The sequence below is a fragment of the Octodon degus genome, unplaced genomic scaffold (assembly GCF_000260255.1).
Source record: "Octodon degus isolate 3935 unplaced genomic scaffold, OctDeg1.0 scaffold00052, whole genome shotgun sequence".
In the NCBI taxonomy this organism is placed as follows: Eukaryota; Metazoa; Chordata; class Mammalia; order Rodentia; family Octodontidae; genus Octodon; species Octodon degus.
Genome location: NW_004524628.1, coordinates 7,913,330 through 7,932,738, shown reverse-complemented (window position 1 = coordinate 7,932,738; position 19,409 = coordinate 7,913,330). Strand labels below are relative to the sequence as shown.

Sequence of the window (19,409 nt, the reverse complement as noted above, 5' to 3'; positions counted from 1 at the left end):
TACAGTGTCCTCCGTTGGGTGACTATGGACAGTAATGAGTAGCCCTGGTGCACACACGCCCAGGGCGGGGCCCGCAGGGCAGGGAAGCAACCACAGAAGCACAAAGAGCATCTTTGTGTCCAAGGCAGCCCTTGGCAGGAGGTGATGGTGGAAGCCAGCAGGGGTCTGAGGGCAGGGGCTGGCAGGCAAGCCTGGCCAAGCCCCGTTCCAGGATCCCGTTTATGCAGGCTGGCGGGGAGACTCCAGAGCAGTTTATCCATCAGGAGACACGGGCTAAATAAATGCTCACTGGGCGGCCAGGCCCGTGCCAGGGGTAGAAACGTGGCCCAGCTGACCTTCCAGGGGCCGTGCAGTCCCGCCACACCTCAAACGCCAGAGACATCAGATTCACCTCGCAAGGCGTGCGTCACCTTGGTGCCCGGGGCTGGTGTCCACGGTTGCCTCCGGTTCTTCGGGAGGTGGCATCATAGCGCATGCATTTCTTAGCCTGTCTTTCGTTTCCCCTTATAAATGGTTCACGGAAGTGTGAGATTTCTGAACGTCATCTACCAGTCCTCTCGGTGTTTCGTAGAGGTGCTATGAAAAAGAACCGTCCTCCCGAACGTTAAAACAGTGAAATCCACCTAGGACACAAGCACTCGCCACATCAGCATAAGGAGCCGGCCCACTTCGCTCGTTCTATGTGAGTTTAGTTTGGACTCAAGAGCACAACCAGGCTAGCCACAGTCCTGCCGGCTAGTGTGCACTTTTCACTGGCCATGGGGTCTCGTTTTTATACGAGATATGACATAAAGCAGCAACAACTTACTACCCAAAATGAGATCTAGGACTTAATAAATTTGCATGTTTCTACCCCATTTCCACACTTGTCCCTCACTTGGCACCCTAAGGGTCGCCACCCAGAACCCCTGAACATACACTTCTACTTAGGAGCATGGATATAAGAAAACTGTATTTTTACAGAGAGTGTGTGTGTGTGTGTGTGTATGTGTGTGTGTGTGTAGACAGAGACAGTAAGAGTGTTTACAGCTTTTTTTTTACTTTATATAAAAGGGCACAATGGTACAAATGAACATTTCCAGAACTTCTTTACGCAATAATATTTTCTCAGATTCGTTTTATTATTGCGTGGCTTATCTAGGACAGCAGCGCGTCTTGCTGTTCACACACTCGCCCTCTTGCCTCGGGTTCTTTGGGATGTTCCTATACTGCATTTTTACGCTTTGCTTTGGAAATTTCCAGACCTAGACAGAAGGGGAGGAGCTGCAGGGGCAGCCCGCAGTGGACACCATCCACGCCCACAATTAGCAACATGGAGCCAATCTCCCTTCACTGCTTCTCCCCCACCCCAACCCCCATCCTCCCCCCTCTGGGTAATTTCCAAGCAAATCTCAGATCTTGGCCCTTAAGTAATCCAGTATACCTCTTAAGAGGATAACAACTCTTCTTTGTTTTTAAATGTATCCACCCCAATATCATACTTATTCCTTAACACAGCCCTAAATCCAACCCCCCAAATTTCCCAAGTATCACATACGCTCCCTACCATGTGGTCCATGCTAGGCCAGAGGATGGGAAGACTGTGTTGTACCCTGCAGTCAAGGTGTTGTCTGGGAGGTCCCTGAGGGCCCTTGGGCTGCAGCCCGGATCACTGCTGAGGCTGCCAGGCTCCACAGGTGTGAGACCTCACCCAGTTTCCGGGCACAGAGGACCCAGGCATCTCTGGCCATTATATGTCCTCATCTGACCCTTCCTCCTCTTCCCCCTCCACCCACTCTCCCTCTTTTCATGAGTTCGATCTGTGCGAGGCACCCCAAGGTTCTGCCTCCTCTTCCTACTTCTCCATCCTCAAACATTTATAAATCCAGAGAGAAAAGGAAGAGGAAGCAATATGGGAACACAAAGGGGAAGTTCAGGGATGGAGCCCAGCTTCCTCGGGCCAAACCAGGGCTTGGAAATCTCTCTCTACCAAGATCCAGGCCTACCGACGTATCGACCCTCAGGAGGATTTCTCCCACCCCATTTCGTTTGCATCAATCCCCCTGGAATTCTTTTGGCATATGATGGGAAAGGGGCCGGTCATACTCTTCCAGCCGTGTACAGTTATCACAATGCCCTTTGGCCCTTCATTGTCAGAAGTGTCACGAAGCTCGGGCTGGCTGCCTAACTACTTCGGCTGCTGATTCTGGTACCATCTTTCCAAAAAGATTCACCGATTCCTGGTGATTCACCTGCTTTCTCATTGCTAACTCATCTTTTCCAGAATCATAACGGACTCTCTCTTTCCTGAAAGGCAAACTTCGGCCTAACCATCTGCGGCTCTCGGTTTTCCCACACAGCCTGGCCCTATCGACTTTCAGTGTGTTTTTTTTGCTAAGTGAATGGATGAGTTTCAAAACCGCTGTGGTGGTTTCCACTCTTACTGAGGCCTGAGGGCCCCTCATTTGCTCTTTTAAATAGGTCACAGGTACAGAGAGCTGCTCCTACCCACCGTGCACATCTGCCCCATCACTGATTTGGGGGAAAAATAAAATAAAATTAAAGGCTGTCAATCTCAGCGGCAAACACCAGGGTTTTGTTAAACAAGGAGAAATGCCAGAGCCCGTGAGAAAAGCGCGGCCCCCTCCATGCGGAAGGGATCGGGTTCACACCCTGTCATCGCCTTTATTTCTCTGGGATAGTGTGGAAGTCTCAGAGGCCGGTCTTGAGCGTGGTCAGGCGGTATGTTTTTCCAGGTCTGCGTTTCCAGTGCCTGTGCAGACAAAGGCCCCCCAAGGCCAAGAGGACCAGCGACAGAGGGGCCAGGGCGACTCCCCAGGAGAAGGTGGCAGGGGCTGTGGAGAGGACAGAGGCCCATCAGTGTGTGAGCAGGGCTCGCTGCAAGCAGGACCAGGCCATGCAGGCTTCCGGAGAGGAGAGGAACCGGTTCTGTCTTGCCCAATAAATGTGCACTGACTCCCAGAGAGCAGGCATCAAACAGCACGTGAGGACACCTGTGCCAGGTGTGGCGAAGAGGGGCAGTGCCAAGGGTTAGGGTTAGCCACGATGTACCACTGCCTGCCCAGGGTTTCAGCATACTTCCCGGGGACCTTACAGTGTACAACTCTACAGGGATTAGACAGCGAGGAGACTGCAGTTTTCTGAGCAGCCCTCTGCCTGTGCTTCTAGATCCCGGTGGAACCTCAGTGCCACCGAGGGGTATCAGCCACAGCTGACCCAGAAGAAAGAGGCTTTTAACCTCTTCCAGGGCCACACACACAGGGCCAGCTACTCCTCGTGATCCAAGCCAGCACTGTGAAAGGGCAGAGGCTGTTGAAAAGGTCACTGCAGGCCCACTTTATACGTTTCCAAAGGTCAGCTTGCAATTTTTTATTGGAGTCTAACTTCCCAGCGCTCCATCTCTATCTTACCAAAAAAGATCAAGAATCTGCAAACCCCGGGAGGACTGCTTCCAGGGACCACCGGCTACGTACCTTCTTTGACTGTGGTATGCAGTGTCTGGAAACCCAGGGAGTTAAAGATGTTGCACTTAAAATCCATGTTCAAATCCTCTCTTAGGACTGGATTGAAATTCAGTGGCACTTCAATGAAGTTCTCACCATTGACTGAGTATTCCCTGGGTGAGAAAACACTCACTTAGGTTTGCTGGCCCAGACGCGAGGCCGCCACTCACCGCAGCCCCCGCCCCGCCCCCGTGAGACCTCGCCCTTGCGCCCACACCGACATCCAGTTCCCTCAAGTCTGAAGGCAGGGCCCTCTTGCTTGTGACCGACTAGGGAAAATGTCCCACTGCCCTGAAGTCACAGCGTCACTGGCGACGCAGCCCGCTGGAGTAGGCTCGTGTTACAGCGAGAGCCTGAACACTCATTTGGTTTACATGATGGAAATTTTCATGTTTTAAGGCCTTTGATGAGCAAAGATCCATTCGTGGGAACAGAAACATCTAGTGTGGGGAAACTAGACTCTCTCCTCGTAGATTATTCAGATTTCCGAGAGGGGGTTTCCAGGATGCCCGCCCTCAGCTGCACGCCCTCCCTGTCTCCGGGGCTCCTCTCACCCGGAAGGCCCGGGAAAGGCTGTTGGCTGTGATGCTGGCCGAGCTGCCGGGCCCTCACAGCCATCTACTCGTAGGAGGGACGTCAGCTAGGACTGGCTCTGCCAACGCCAGCTCTGCCTTATGGGGAGGGCGCGAAGCCGCCCCTTTAGGAAATGAACAAATGCGTCAGCCGGCGGGGTGCTCAGCTGAGGCCAAGTCTTTTGCAAAAAGGCTTTGCACGTCCCGCAGAATGACGCCAGCCGCAGGCCCTCTGCGTCCACTGTGCATAAGTCCTTCAAACCAGACCAGCAGAAGCTGAGGCTCAGCCAAAGTATCAAAAGTATTGTTTTTTAAATGCTTTCTATTCGCAACACTGAACAGCCACCCTTCCTCAGGCACGACAGCCCCCGCGGACAACCTCTGACCATTCTAATTTTAGACTGAGAAAAGCTTTTCTGTGGCTCAGGGCTCGTCAGAACTGAATTCCTTCTTCCTTCTCTGATCAGTCTCCCTTAGGTGCCCGGGCAGCCCCTGGCTCCCGAGCAAAGGTGAACAAGAGAGGTGACGTATAGACGACACAGAGGCCAGGATCGGAATCCTCGGAAGGATTTCTGAAGATGTTTGAGGACAGAGGGGAAGAGGAAAGTACTAACTCCAAAGTGCTTTTGCAATCATGCAAAAAGTGAAAAATACATGCTTAAACAGTTACAAATTCAGCCTCCACACCCACCAGCGAGCGCGCTGCGGCTCATGACAAGGAGTGACCAGGTGTGATGCACGCTGAAATGTTAAAAACATATCTCAGTAGAGGACACATCGCCACGATCTCCTCAGAGTCCTCCCTCGTGCTTCGCATGCACGCAGCTCATCTTGCCTGCCACTGCCCCAAGCGCGCTGAAGGCCTCTTCTGTATCTTCACAAAGTATGACCAAAACTGGTGAATGTGGTGGCGGCAGCTGCTGCTGCTGTGTGCCACCCAGCACGTGTCTGCACCCACCTCGGTCACCTGGGCTGCCACACATGGCTTCTGGCTCCTCCCCAAAGTCAAAAGGACTGTGAAAGGGAAACCTCAGGAATGCCTCCAGGACGCTGAGGCAGCCAGGACCGTATGACTAAAGACCATCAAGAAAGAGGACTCCAGAGCTGCTGCAGAAAGGAGCAAGGACGGTGGGACCAGTGTGTGCAGTGAAGGGAGGGCTTTGCGAGGGACTTGTGACAGTGTGCTCTTACTGTGACACAGGTTTAAAAATTTAAGCACACAGTAAATTTTTTTATCACACGTCCTAGATCTAAAAGAAGTTTGATTTTCATGCTAACTTTTTAACACAATTCTATTTTTTTTTTTTTAATTCTGAAAATCCAACAATTTGGAAACCAAGAAAGAGCTCATTACTGTCGATCAAATGTTACACTGATGAGGTGAGGAGACAAGTGTCTCCAGGAGAAACAGTCTCACACACACACACACACACACACACACACACACTCACCGGCGTGGCCCCTCGGTCACACGGCCCTCAGGATAAAGGTTCTCTAGGAGGGTCATGTTCACCCCCCACCACAGCATGGTACTCTCAGGCGGGCTGGCCCCCAGAGACACCGTACACGGGATCGTCAGCCTTGAGCCTGTGCAGAGCAAGACAGGGCATCAGCCCCAATCCCAGCTGGACAAGGGCCACCCCACACCCTCAGGAACCCCAGTTGCCCAGTTCTTCTCTTAGAAGAAAACTTTATTCTGCTCACGGAGCCACCAGTGGCTCCAGTGGGTCCTCAGAGCTGAACGGCCCCACCAAGGCCCTCCACCCCCAGCATCCTGAATCCAGAGCTTTTGGCTTCCTTACAGCCCCTAGCTCCTCAAATGACTCCGGCTGACGTGCAGTCCTTCCTCCAGGCCCTTTGCTGCTCTCTGCCCTCACATTCACGTCCCCTGGATGGTCTCACTCCACAGTGTCGCTCCTCCTCTAGGGTCAGTCATTCTGTTTATCACTGTTCTCTCTTTTTTTTTTTTTTTTTTTTTTTTTTTTTTAGACAGTGGCTCCGTAAGCAGCCCAGGCTTTTCTTAACTCACTCCATAGCTAGCCCAGGCTGGCCTCTCAGTCACAGTGATCCTCCTGCCTCTGCCTCCCAAGAGCTGGGGTTCCAGGGGTGTGCGCCACTACTCCCAGCAGAATTGGCCATCTTAGAAGGCACTGCTTTTTCTAAGAATAGCTCCCTCCACAGGAAGTTTTGCTTTTATTTTGAGGCAGGGTCTTGCTATGTTGTCCAGGCTGGCCTCAAACTTGCAAGGCTCCCATCTCAGCCTTCCAAAGAGCTGGTACGACAGCATGTACCTGGCAACAATAACTCGTTTTTCTTTCTCACCCCCTATCCCAAGCAGAGGAGAGGGGAAAGAAGAGGAAATCCTGCCCACCTGTCTTCTCCTCCAGGAATAACCCTTCTATCTTTAGATGCACCCAGCAGAAGCCACGTAACATCTCCTCCATGCTCTGGCACCACGGTGACCTTACACACCGCCCTCAGCCACAGTAGCCATTAGATCCAGTCACGTGACAGCACCATGGCACAGCTGTGTGTTCAAAGCAATTGATGGGGATGGGATGCCTCCACAGGGGAGCTCTGAGAAGCAGGGACACTAGGACCCGGGACACACCAGCTACCCTCCTCACTGCCCTGGTTTCTAGGGTCGCTCGCCAAGCGCAGGTGTAAGAAGCCTCCTCCTCACTGGCTCCCCAAAACGTTTAATGTTTAGCCAGGTGTAACTGTGGAGGCCCCTAACCTCAGCACTCAGCAGGTTGAGGCCAGGCGATCAAGGAGAACGCAAAGTCAGCCCAAGTTACAAAGTGAGTTCAAGGCGAGCCTGGACTACACAGCAAGACCCTATCTCAAATGAAAAAAGAAATGGGAGACCAGCCATTCATTTTCAGCCTGGCATCCAGCCAGCCGCAAGCGACTGCATCCTGCATGGGGCACAGTGTCCTTGCTGCCGAGTAAAGCCGCTTCTAACATGCTGCCAAGGACAAGGTTCCCTCGGCATGCCATCTCAGCCCCCCACACCAGGGCTCAAGGGGCTCAGTCCAGGCGCACTGAGCCCCAGAGGCAGCCTGCGTGGTCAGCAGACATGGGCCCAAGGCCAGGTCTGGGCACTTGTGGGGCACACGGGTCGCACGATCTGGCAGGCCTTACCCAGAGATGCGGATATGGTGTCCAGGGGAGAAATGACCACAGGAACGGTGTCTGTCACTTCTGAGGAAAAGGCAAGGAAAGAGAGGCCATTAGAGAACTGGTCTGCACTTCACGCTGCTGGTCAGGGGCCATTGTGTGGCTAATTAACCAAGAAATCCTTAGCCCGCCTTTGTCTGGGAAGGAAACTGGCTCGCACAAAAGTGAAACCTGCTGCCAGCCCCTTCCCAGCAGAGAGCTTCCCGGCAGAGGCCATAAGCGCGCTCCCCTGCGGCCCGTGCCGCGCATTACTGTGGCAAACCTTGCCGTTCCCTCCCGGGACTCCTGGGACAGGTCATACCCAGAGGCCCCTCAGCCCCTCCAAAATGCCACCACCGAATACTGAAGGGTCATTGCATGTGAGGCCAGTCCCACACTGCTTGACAGGTACAGTGACCCTGTAGGGTGGAGAGCCACTTGGGAACTGAGGAAGTAAACTGACCCAGACTGGGAGCTCCAGGGATAGAGCCAGCCTGGGGATGTCCCCACAGCCGGTCTCATCACCCAGGCCTCCCCGAAGGAGCATTCTGAGGTCCTCGTGTGAGGGGAAGCATTCAGCACCCTGCCGCTCGCCGAGCTGCAGGGACCTCTCAACTGCACCCCAGGGCAATTCCTCCATGATGGAGGCTGGAGTGGCCAGATAGTCACGGGCCTGCGAGGCCGATGCCTCAGGGGGACGTATGCATGGGTGAGACACAGGCTGCAGCTTCTGGGCCCAGCATCCAGCTCAGCAAGTCCAGGGCAGCCCTCAAACGCTGCATCTAATGGTACCCACACCCCACATCTGTGCTTCCTTCCCCACAGTGTGTTCCCCACTTTGGAAACAACTGAGCTGCTAGCTCAGGATGTAAGAGGCCGCCCCCTAGTGTCTGTGTGTGGCACGCAAGGACCAAAGTCTCAAAGCTTCTCCACTGGGCAGGGCAGCAAGAGTGGGCAGAAAGGGCCAGCAAGATAGCTTAGCGCATTAAGCACCTGCTTAGGGAAGTACAGGGACCAGTATTTGATCCCCAGTACCATACGCCATGCCAGCCCAACCCCCTGGAGCACTGAGCCAGCCACCGAGTCCCTGCGTGGTGGCAGATGCCTGTAATTCCAGCATTGGGGAGGTTGAAAACAGGAGGATCACTAGAGCTGTGTAGTGAGACCCTATACCAAGCACATTTTAAAAAGAAAGAGTGGATAGAAACAAATTCTAACAGAAAAATGTAAAAAGTGTGAGCTAAGTCTGACGGACCGTGTGGTGCTCCTCATATGAAGCCAGATCTCTGGATTCTCTGTGAGGCTTTCTCCCCTCACAGATGCACCATCTAATCTTCTATGCTTCCAAAGCTCTCTGAACACCTCCCAAGACTCTGGCTGTGTTCGCTTTCTGTGTGCAAGAAACCCGCAGGGTGCAGCACCTACAGAGCCACCCCAGTGCACCAAGCCCAGGCCCAGTGCCCCGCAGGTGCAGAGTAAGTGCGGCGAAGAGGCTGAAGGCAGCAGGCCCGCTCACAAGAGTCTGCTCAAGTCTCAGCAGTCCTGGTCACAGCAGAGCATCCCTGCTCCAGAATTTCGAGCTCTACATTGCTCCAACATGCTCAGCCTTCTGCATGCTGGCAGAGTAGGGCGAGTGGAACACGTCACATCAGCCAGCTGCTATGTCATGCACAGATTTGAAACGTATGAAATTATCTCCAGGCTATACACATGAGATGTGCATGAAACATGAGCTAATTTCATGTTTATATTTGTGTCCAATCCTCAAGCTATATGATTATGTATGTGCAAGCACTAGAAAACCTAAAAAAATCCAAACTCTTTAAACACTTCTCATCACAGACCTTCTAGCTAAGGGGTGTTCAACCCATGTCAGGGGGAACCAGACCCATAGGAAAGAAGGCAATCCCCAGTGGAAACTCTCCCCGTTGGAAAATTTAATAAAGTCCTAGCACCTTAGAAGTATTAGAGTTAAGGCTACTGTGTTCTAATCAGCCCTTGGCTAGGACTGCCAAGAAAGCCACTCTGGCTCCCTCTAGTGGTGAGTTTCAGCCTCCACCTTAGACGCTACCACTTTTCAAGGAGTCACTGAACTTTCCCCCAACCATACCCTGATTTCACCTTTCAAGTGCCACTCTCCATGTCTAGTCAGATCACGGCCCTTATGCTTCATGCCGAATCCATTCAAGGACTCTTTTGTGCCCTAACTGCTCCTAGAAGGTTCATCATCAAGCCAAGGGCAGGTGCCTCGATGGCAGAAACTCACCACGGATGATGAGACTGATGTGCCTGGTGACATTGAGTCGCCTGCCCTCGTGGACGAAGGTCAACACACACGTGTAGGGGCCCTCATCCTCCACGGACACGTTGACTACAAGCAGGCGCTTCTGTTCCTCCACGTTGTGAAACCTTCCGCCGTCTCCACCCAGAAGGACAGAGCGCTGCAGGGAAACACAATCTCAAATTACATCATCACTGCTAGCTGGTATCTCAGAGCCAGGGGTCTCCTCGTCACCGTCAGCCAGGGCTGAGTGTGCAGTCCAAGAATTGCCCTGGCGTTTCCTTTGCTGGTTTTGCATCTTGAGCACACTTTTATCTGCATTTGATTTTTTTTTTTTTTTGTTTTGTTTTTGTTTTGTTTTTGCGGAACCGGGGATTGAACTCAGATCCTTGTGTTTGCCAGTCAAGCGCTTATCCTACTGAGCCATCTCCCCGGCCCTGCATTTGAGAAAAGAAACTTGTTAACATATAAAGCCAGTAAGATGTCTAGATTTGTCGGGCCACAACACTTAAAGCAAATTTGCGGAAGTTCCAATACAAAAAAAGATGGACTATTGCTTGGCAAAACAGGCTATTTAAAATACAGATACACTTATGAGAGACTCTCTGCTGGCGTGGGAGCTGTCCAAGGCCCCTGCTCAGCAGGCATCCGGATTTAGACACTGGCGTTTGGAAGGCGTGGTGCCGCAGCAATGGCCCTGGCATCACTCGGATTAAGAGTTAGTCTAACAGAGGAAAACTTGTAAGAAAAAATCTGAATGGGAGAGGTGAGTCCACTCTTCACACAGATATCAAGTCCTCCAAACAGAGGCCCCCGGTGAAATAAGAGCCACAGAGTGGGATAGAGAAGCCCTAAGGGACATCTTCTATAACTACAATGGTCAAATGCTTGCAATAGTAGGACATAACACTGAAGGGGCTGGCAAGATAGCTCAGTGGACCAAGCGCTTGCTTAGGTCAGCACGGGGGCCAGGGTTCCCTCCCTGGCACTGCATGCCACACCCACCCCACCCCTGGGCACACTGAGTGGGCAATGGAGTCTGGGTGTGGTGGCACAGGCTTGTAATCTCAGCACTAGGGAGGCAGAAAACAGAAGGATCACTATGAGTCCGAACTGTGTAGTGAGACCCTGCACACGCACGCACACACACACACACACACACACACAGAAAAAAACCTAAATAAAAGAACATATCACTGAGTCATTTCAGAATCTCACACAGAAAAAAACCCACAGGGTCAGCACAGAGCTCCTGGACTTCTTCGTTTATAACATATTGAATTAGGGGGAGAGAAGCCACCATTCACAGCAGGAATTGTCCACATGGACACAGAGCCCAGTGCCACAGCAGTTCCAGAGGTGCAAGGCAGGGGCTAGGGTTCCAGCTTTGCTCCCTACCAGCTGTGTGACACTGGGTGAGCACCTTGCACATCCCACATTTCATCTATGGGGACAGGGACATGGGTGGCTTGGTGGGGAACTTAGAACAGGCTTGGCCTCGGCTCCTGTTCAGAAAAGCCTAGCTCTTATGGACCAAACCAATTCTGGTCCTCTCCACCCGTTTATTAAGCACCATCTGTGTGCCAAGCCCTGCACCAGCTGCCTTGTACACATCGCTTCCATAACCTCTAAACAGCCCGGGTCATGGGGCCTCCTGATTGCCCTACTATAGCAGAAGCAGGTTCAGTAGGGGAGGCAGCCTGGCTCAGCCTAGAGGAAGGAACGAGGTTCTAAGCCCAGGTCCCAACCCAGATCCATGCTCCTTCCTGTCCCGTAAGACCTTTCTCACGTCCCATGTGTGCTCCTCCTAATTCCCAAGAGGAGGACCTCTGCAGCTGTCTGGCTCTTTGTGGTAGCCAACTCTCTTCCTCCACTTTCAGAAAATCATTTCAAAATTCCACCAGGAAATCGAATGCAACCACATCCGTACAGTGCCAGTCCACTGACTAACCCAGCAAGGGCTAATTCCTCTCTTTGATTACCCATTGAACCACACTTCTCAGCATCCATCCACACTTGACCAGCAGCGGTGAGCAAGCATTTTCAGGAAAGGGCGATCTAGGAAACATCCCAGGGCCTCCCTTGCAGTGCAGACGCCTGTTGCAGCTACGCAGTGTGAAGGCAGCCACAGAGAACACAAAAGCAGATGTGGTTGGCCAAGTCCCCAGAAAACATTAGGGACACTGAAGCGTGGTGTCAGATAATAGTCACGTGTCATGAAACACATGGAAAAAATTAAAAGAAGAATATTTTTTAAAAGTAGCAACCATCCCTAGCTCTTGCACTGAGCCGATAAAGTGACTAAGAACCATTAAAAGGGCTGCTTATTCAGGATCTACTCAAGCAGACAAAGAGCACACTGGCTCGCATCTTCTCCTTTCACCCAAGGAGTCAGGGCTTGTCCTGTGTTTTTGGAAAAAAAAAAATCTCTTTCATATGCATATAAATTCATGATATAAGCTACCCAATTTTAAATAAATTTTTATCAACAAATTACAGAGTAAAAAGCTATTTTCTTCTGCTATCATTACTCTGAATTTACCCTACGCTCGTCTTCCGAAGCCCTCCTGTGAGAATCCCTACCCAACCCCATCAACACAAGTGGAACGTGCTCACGGTGGCCTTTTCAATTGTCTAACATATAGGAATACGTATCAGAGGAATAAAAATGAATGCATCGTCTCCTGAAATGGGTGCTCCACATCTTTTCTGCAGCTGGCAGAACCCGTGTGAATGAAGTGGCCCATTTGGAAGACGCACCCTGTACCACCGAACATGCATGCTGTCTTTGTCCCCGGAGAAATCCAGCGTGTCTGCACACACGAGCATGCCGTCAGTTCCCAAGGTGAGCGTCTGCGCGTAGGTCACAAGCGGCAGGGAAGCCTCCGCATCCTCCAAAATCTGGAGCTCCATGGCTATCTCTTCACAGTGAGAAGCATCTCTGATTTAGAAGGAAAAAAGACAATAATGAACACTGACATGAAGGCAACGCTCAGGGCCATTCTCCCACTCCCTATGTGTGTGCGCTGCGTCTGTGTTCCTTTGCTTAGTCCTGCACTCCTTCCCCTCTTCATCCCTTTGGTACTGAAGCATCATGTCACAGTGCTGTGCCGGAGCAGAGCCACACCATGCGCGTCTCACTAGAGCTTCTTCATGGGCCAGCAAGGGCCACAGAGAAACCCCGTGTCCTCTTGCAAGGGCTAGCGCCCTCCAAGGTCTGAGCATCCTGATCGCTGTCCCAGTGTGCTCCAATTTCACGGTCCCAGGGGCCACACACACATGGAGAGATCGCGTCCATAAAAGGAAAAATGCCCTTTGCCTCCCTTGGGAGTCATTTACCAAATGAAGTCAAAAACTGCTGGGAACCAAACGGCGTCTAAAAAATTTGTGGAGTTCCGTGTGGGCAAAGTAGCTTGCTAGGTTTGTTTAGCTTTTAATTTTCTTTGCTGGCCTCCTCTCTGTCTCAGTGCCGCAGTCCTGCAGGACCTCAGCGCTGGGGTAATGTCAGAGGCACAGCCTTGCTGAGGACATGCACAAGTGGGCGCGAGGACAGAGGCAGACTCCACGCTAAACTTCAGGGTAGAGAGGCAAGGGGCTGGGATGCGGCTCAGTGACAGACGGCGCCTCAGCACGCGCCCAGCCCCGGGCTCCAGGCCAGCACCGGAAAGATCAAACAAAATAAGACAGACAAACACAATAGAACTATCTTGGCTCTGGCTGAGACACAGGAAGAGACAAAGTGGGTGCACTTTCTCATAGGATAAAATTCACCTACGCAACAAAATGCGTAAAGCATGCAACAATATATATCCAAAGAAGAGACTGGATAGGAAAACTGTAAGTACAAAAGGTATAACCCAAGCTGCTACCTGAAAGTAAAAAGAACTGACTCAAATAGAGAAGGCCAGCATCTGTTATAGTTCATATCTCATTTCAAAAACAGAAAAGCAGGCGAGCAAACGTTCTATGCACAAAGAAATGCAGAAAGTTGACTCACGCCTTGAAAGTGCATAATCTCACTACAAGTTGATGAAATGCAAGTGGACAAATTTTACTAAGGATAGCGCAAACTTAAAGTACAGTCCTCGAGGAAGCAAGGTACAGTGAGGTTCGGGCCTGCTGGAGCCTGAGCTGAGGGCTTCATGCGTATCATTTCATTCACTCTCCAACTCTGAGGGGTTCCCAACCTGTGCAGCTACTAAGAAATTGACTCAAAGTTGGACCCCAGTGGTCTCTGGGAAAAAAAACAGATTCTCACCGTGCACTGGATTCTGAAAGCCAAACCACTGCTGGAAAGCATCCCAGGTGTCCATTCTACCTGTAGCCCTCCCGCCCTCACCCGCGGGACCTACCTGACGCTGCAGATGTAGGTCCCCGAGTCATTGCGCAGGGCTGGCACAATCCAAAGGACACCGTCCTTGACCCGCACCCGTGGCTCTCCCATCGCGATCAGCTGAGAAGAGCTGTTTCCACGCCAGGTGACGAGCTGGTGGGGGCCAGGGCTGCCAATTGGCCCTGAGCCAAAGTACGCCAGCGGGCACCTCAGAACCACAGGCTCGCCCTCCTGCCTGAATTCCTGTTTTAAAAACTTGCCACGAAACGAGCAGTTGCCTGTGGCTCCTGGAAGGCAGAGAGGAGATGGTCCGGCTTCAGATCCCAAACCTGCCCAGAGCCCCGAGCCCTCCCAGGCTTCAGCCTGGCCTAGTTCTGGACAGTGACGTGGAGCAGTGGCAAGCAATGCCAGTGTCCCACAGTGACCTGCACTGGGGCACCTGAGAGTCCCTCCAGCAATGGGGTCCCACGTCCTGTTCTGAATTCTATTATAAGCAGGTAGAACACCTGCTGCCTCAAGTTCAACATTCTCAAATGACAAAGTCAGGGCGCCTGTGGATTCTAATTCACACTCTGTCCAAAGGGTTCAGATAGCTTCACAGGTAGCCAAAAAGAAGTGATTTAAATGTCGGCCTATTTTTCTTTAAACTTATTTGTCTTGAAAATGGATCCCTGCTGAATTCAAACAGAAAACCTGAGAGCCGACAGACTGTGCATCTGACCCCTCGCTCTGCTTGTGAAGGGCAAATTCTTCAGTTTGCTGGATGAGCGAGGGCTGGCATCTGCCCAAGCAGTGACACAGACCTGGCTATCGGGACCCTGTTCTGCACTCTTGACTAGGAAACCCCATGAGAGAAGCGACTTCCTCCGAGACCCCGCGGCCGGCCGGCCTTCAAGTCTCACCTGAGTGCCCTTCGGGTGGAGCGGTGAAGGCAGAAACAGCCGTCATCAGCGTGCACAACGTGAGCGCCGCTGCGCACAACCTCTGGGAGGAACGGGCAGAGGAGATCGCACGTCCCACGGGCTGCATCCTGCGGGGAAACGGGGCTCAGGGGGTCTTGAACCCCACAGGCAGACCCACCGCCTGGCACCAGTGTCGCGCCCTTGAAGCTTAACCTGATAATGCAGGCACTTTTTTCCTAGTTTTTTTTTAAAGAGGACTAAAGGCCAGGCATGCAGCTCAATGGCACAAGCACCTGCCTGGCAAGTATGAAGTCTCAAGTTCAATCCCTGGCACCACACACACACACACACACACACACACACACAAACACAAAATAAACATAAACAAACATCAAAACCCCAGAAATTTCACTTGGCCCAGCTGCCTCCGGCCAGTTCTACCAACCATCACATGACAGTGGGCCATGTTCATAGCAGTGCAATTCACAGTGGCTAAGTCTTGCCACCACCCCGTCGTCCATCAGCAGATGGATGGATGAAAAGGCGCGCTTGTGTAGTATGGGGCACTACTCTGCCATAAAGAAGGATGAATTTGAGTCATTTGTAGAAAAATGGGTGCACCTTGAGGCCTCAGTGCTGACTGACGTAAAGCAGACACACACGCTTCCACACCACACGGTTTCTCTCCTGAGAAAGGCAGCGTATAGGTAAAGAGTGGAGTAAAGGCTAGATGGCAGGAAGCAGGGAGAGAGAGCTTTCTCAAAGGGGAAGGCAGCCAGGAGAGGGAGGGAGCAGGGAGGGAGAGGGTACCAGGAGTTAAGGTGCGCTGTGAGCGCACTCCACCTCCACACAGGGAAGGCGCTGCAAATGTGCACTAATAAAAATACTTTTAAAATAAGTAAGAAAACTCAAGAAAGATCTAACAAAGCAGAGCAAAGACAGTAGTAGTGGAGATGACAGCCCCGGCTGCTGCCAGGGAGGGAACCCCTTCTCCTCAAGCACTGGAGGAGGCCTAGGGAAGGCTGGCAGCCCCAGGGACAAACGACAGGCACAGAGCTGGCCCCCAGCAGAGCCAGCTGTGAGTCAGTGTGTGCTGTGACTCTGAGAGCGACAGGCTGCCTCCCTTTGGAGGGGCAATCCCAGGGTGCACAGCCACCTCAGAGTGGTAAACCAGGAAGGCGTCCCTCTGAGGAAGGGCTGCTTGTGTGAGAGTGAGCTGTTCTGGGGGTCAGCAGTCACAGACCAGCCACACTTCAGTCACCCAGGACGAACACTGCTCCCAACGACTTCTGGGTCACACAGGAAGCAGTAGAAGTCTGTTGTCCTGCCAGGTGCATCCTGAAGGAGGAGACCAAGCTCAGTAGCTCAGAGTCCCTGGGGACCCCTGCCATAGTGACTGAGTGGGAAACAGCCACAGGCAAAAGCTGTGGGAGGCGGGGGCTGGTCACAGACCTGAGATGTTCAAGCAGGCTGCAGAGAGTTCAACAGTAGTCAAAGCCACCCACTATGGTAGCAATCCAGGGCCACCCTGGGTGGTGTGTGAGGAGGCTGGTTGTGAAATACTGGCCTCAAGCCCTGCGGATTGTGTGGTTCATCTCACTGTCCCCTTCAACCACAGGATGGAGCGAACATTTGCTTTTCCCGCTGCCGGCATGAGCACTTGGCTGGGACATTTGGCACCTCCCAGGGACATACACAGAGGCTCTGGGCACCTTAGGGGCCCCAGGGTCATCCTGCTGGCAGAGGACAATGGTGCTCCAGGGTGTGTGGAAGACACCAACACTGGCAGTCCTGGAGTGCACCCGAGGCAGACAGCACGTCCCTGGCTGACCCTGCCCAGGCCGAAAGCTGGGCCCGGACTCAGCATCCACGCAGCAGCCACCGCCACACGGGTGTGGAGACAGACAGACCCAGGTGTGACTCACTGTCCCTGTACCTGAGGGAAGTAAGTCAGACCCAAGCAGACATGCTGCACGGCCTCTCTTACATCAGAAACCCAATGTGTAGATAGAGGGCAAATAAAATACAGATAATATCTCTTAAGTTAGGTGTCAGGCCATTAGCAAAGCTGGGTAGAAGTATTATAGGTGGTCAGGCAGGGCGAGGCCTCGAAGCAATCAGTGCAGAGGACAAGAACACCTGGGGGTGGAGGCGCATTCTTTGAAGGCCAGGCCTCAAGACAAAGATGGAATGACCACACCTACATGGCTCCCGAGGGACAGACAATAGTGACCGATACTGCCAATGCGCACCAGTCCCCCGGGTGGGGGGCTGGGACCTCCTAACCCTTCCCTTCCAGGGAAGGTCCTTGTCCCGTCCACACGCACTCGCTATGTGGCCTGCTTCCCTCTGCGTCAGCATCACCCAAGGGATTGCAACACGTAATCACGTTGCTTGACCGCAGTTCTGTTCTACCTTGTACCCACCTCATGATTTTGCTTTATAAAACTTCCCATGGGAAGTGGGCTCATGGGTAACCCACTCTCCGGGTCCCCTCCTGTCTCCCTCAGACAAGAGCTGTCTCAATAAAATGAGTAATAAAATGTCCTACTCTCAACCTCTGTTGCTTTTCAGAATTCATGCTTCGATTTGGGGAAACACAACCTCAGCGCATGGGCGGACGTCTACCAGATCGGGAGCAGTGATAGTCCCTACGCCACTTGGAAGTCCTGTGTCACTAGAGCCCCACACTGCAGGTGCTGGTGGGTCCCCAAACCAGGATTCCCTTATCCCCCACTTCCTCTGTGCAAGGGAATTTGGGGGCTCCTTTGCTTTCTGTTTGCTTTTAAAATGATTAATAACTTCAAAGATACAAATAAACACCTGAGAGAATTAAGAAAGACAATGCAGGACATAAAGTAGCAGTGGACGAGAGCCAGAGGCTCTGAGAGCCAAAGGGCAATCTCGGAAATGGAAGGCACAAGAAGCCAGTCAGAAAACCCACCCAGAAGCCTCACCAAGAGCACAAGTCTGAAGAGAAACTCAGGACTTGAAAATCGAGGTGATGAATTACCATGCTCAAACACATAAAAAAATGAATAAATAAATTATAAACCAAGCAGCCAAGAACTATGGGATACAGGTTAAAGCCAAACGTGTGACTTATTTACATAACCTGACTGCGCTTTAGGTTCAGACTAACAGCCAGAAAAATCTAGTCAATGAGATCATGCTAGAAAATATTCCAAACCTAGGAAAGATGTGGACATCCGGGTATACAAGTCACTTAGAGCCCTAAGCAGGCACCACAAGGAAAGAATGACCCTGTGTCACACTGCAGCCAGAAGGCCAGGACCACAGCACCAGGAGAGGATGTAGAAAGCTTGGTAGAGACCGCCCGGCTGCATATGGAAGCAACTCCGGCAGAGTGGCAGCAGACCTCTCTTCACAGACGCTGAAGTCCAGAAAGGAATTCCAAACCCTGAACAGAAATAACTGTCCACCTAGATTACTGTGTCCAGCAAAGCCAGGATCTAAATTAAAAGTCAAAGGAAGACCTTCCAAGATGACCACAATCACCAGAAAGGCACGGCCACACGCGTTGCCGCAGGTACGGAAGGGAATGGGACAAACATGAGCTACAGAGCGCTTAGGAAGAACCAGACATTGGAGAGTGAAATGGCAGGGATTGGTGCTTCCTATAACAGCTCTGAGTGTAAATGGGTTTGTTTTTGTTTTTGCAGAACCGGGGATTGAACTCAGGCCCTTGCGCTTGCCAGGGAAGTGCTTATTCCACTGAGCCATCTCCCCAGCCCCTGTAAATGGTTTTAATTCTCCAATTAAAACACAGAGACTGAGTCAGGAATGGTGGTGCACCCCTGTGATCCCAGAACTCAGGAGGCTGATGCAAGAGAATCACCTTGAGTTCAAGGCCAGCCTGAACTATATGGCAAGCCCGTGCCTCAATAAACAGACAGACAGACCGACAGACAGACAGACAGACAGACAGACAGACACAGAGTAGGAGACTGGATTAAAAAATAACTATGAACTATTTGAAGCCTGTCAAATAAAAGTACCTCAGGAGCAAAGATACACAGAGCCTGAAACTGAAAGGATGGAAAACAAGGCTCCACACAAATGGAGCCCAAAAGCAAGCAGAAGCAGCTGTTGTGCTCAGGCCCAAACACAGACTTCAAGACACAGCCAGAAGAGACGACTCCACTGCACACTGGTGACGGAAACGGTACGCCCAGTAGATGTGACAGTCGTAAATGTGTGCACACCAAGCATCAGCGTGCCAAATTTCATAAAACAAGCATTATTGGACATAAAGGACACAGAGGTTCTCTTGCCAGTGAACAGGTCATCCAAAAAAGTCATCAACATCAGAGTTAAGTCACACCACTGATCAAACGGACCTGCCAGGTGTCTACAGCACGTTGCATCCAACTGCAGAGCACCGGCCATATTTCAGATCATAAAGCAAGTCACAACAAATATAAGGAATTGAAATCAGTTTTTTCATCTTATCAGATCATAATGGTATGACACTGGGTGTCAGCAAGGACACTACAGAAGCCATGCAGACACATCGAGATAAAGCAACTCATTGGGAAAGATCAGTGCGTCACTGAATAAATCAGGAGAACAATTTTAAATTCCTAGAATCAGATGAAAATAGAAATCTAACATTCTAGAATCTATGGGACAAAGCAA

The 19,409-nt window shown here is 51.7% G+C and overlaps 1 protein-coding gene across 5 annotated transcripts in view; it reads right to left on the bottom strand.

The window, feature by feature from the left end:
* Il1r2 (interleukin 1 receptor type 2) overlaps positions 1-19,409 on the bottom strand; it is a 46,213-nt gene that overhangs the window by 8,843 nt on the left and 17,961 nt on the right. For 3 of the 5 annotated variants that reach the window (XM_023717340.1, XM_023717339.1, XM_023717337.1), the window contains exons 2-9: positions 14,751-14,878; positions 13,868-14,135; positions 12,276-12,456; positions 9,501-9,675; positions 7,220-7,279; positions 5,527-5,662; positions 3,474-3,616; positions 1,020-2,834 (exon numbers count right to left, since the gene is read on the bottom strand). In XM_023717340.1, coding sequence (XP_023573108.1) covers positions 2,692-2,834; positions 3,474-3,616; positions 5,527-5,662; positions 7,220-7,279; positions 9,501-9,675; positions 12,276-12,456; positions 13,868-14,135; positions 14,751-14,878 — 1,234 coding nt within the window. In that variant the 3' untranslated portion in view covers positions 1,020-2,691. Of the gene's footprint in view, positions 1-1,019; positions 2,835-3,473; positions 3,617-5,526; positions 5,663-7,219; positions 7,280-9,500; positions 9,676-12,275; positions 12,457-13,867; positions 14,136-14,750; positions 14,879-16,786; positions 16,890-19,409 lie in introns of those variants that run through there. The other 2 variants (XM_023717341.1, XM_023717338.1) reach the window with 2 other exon arrangements.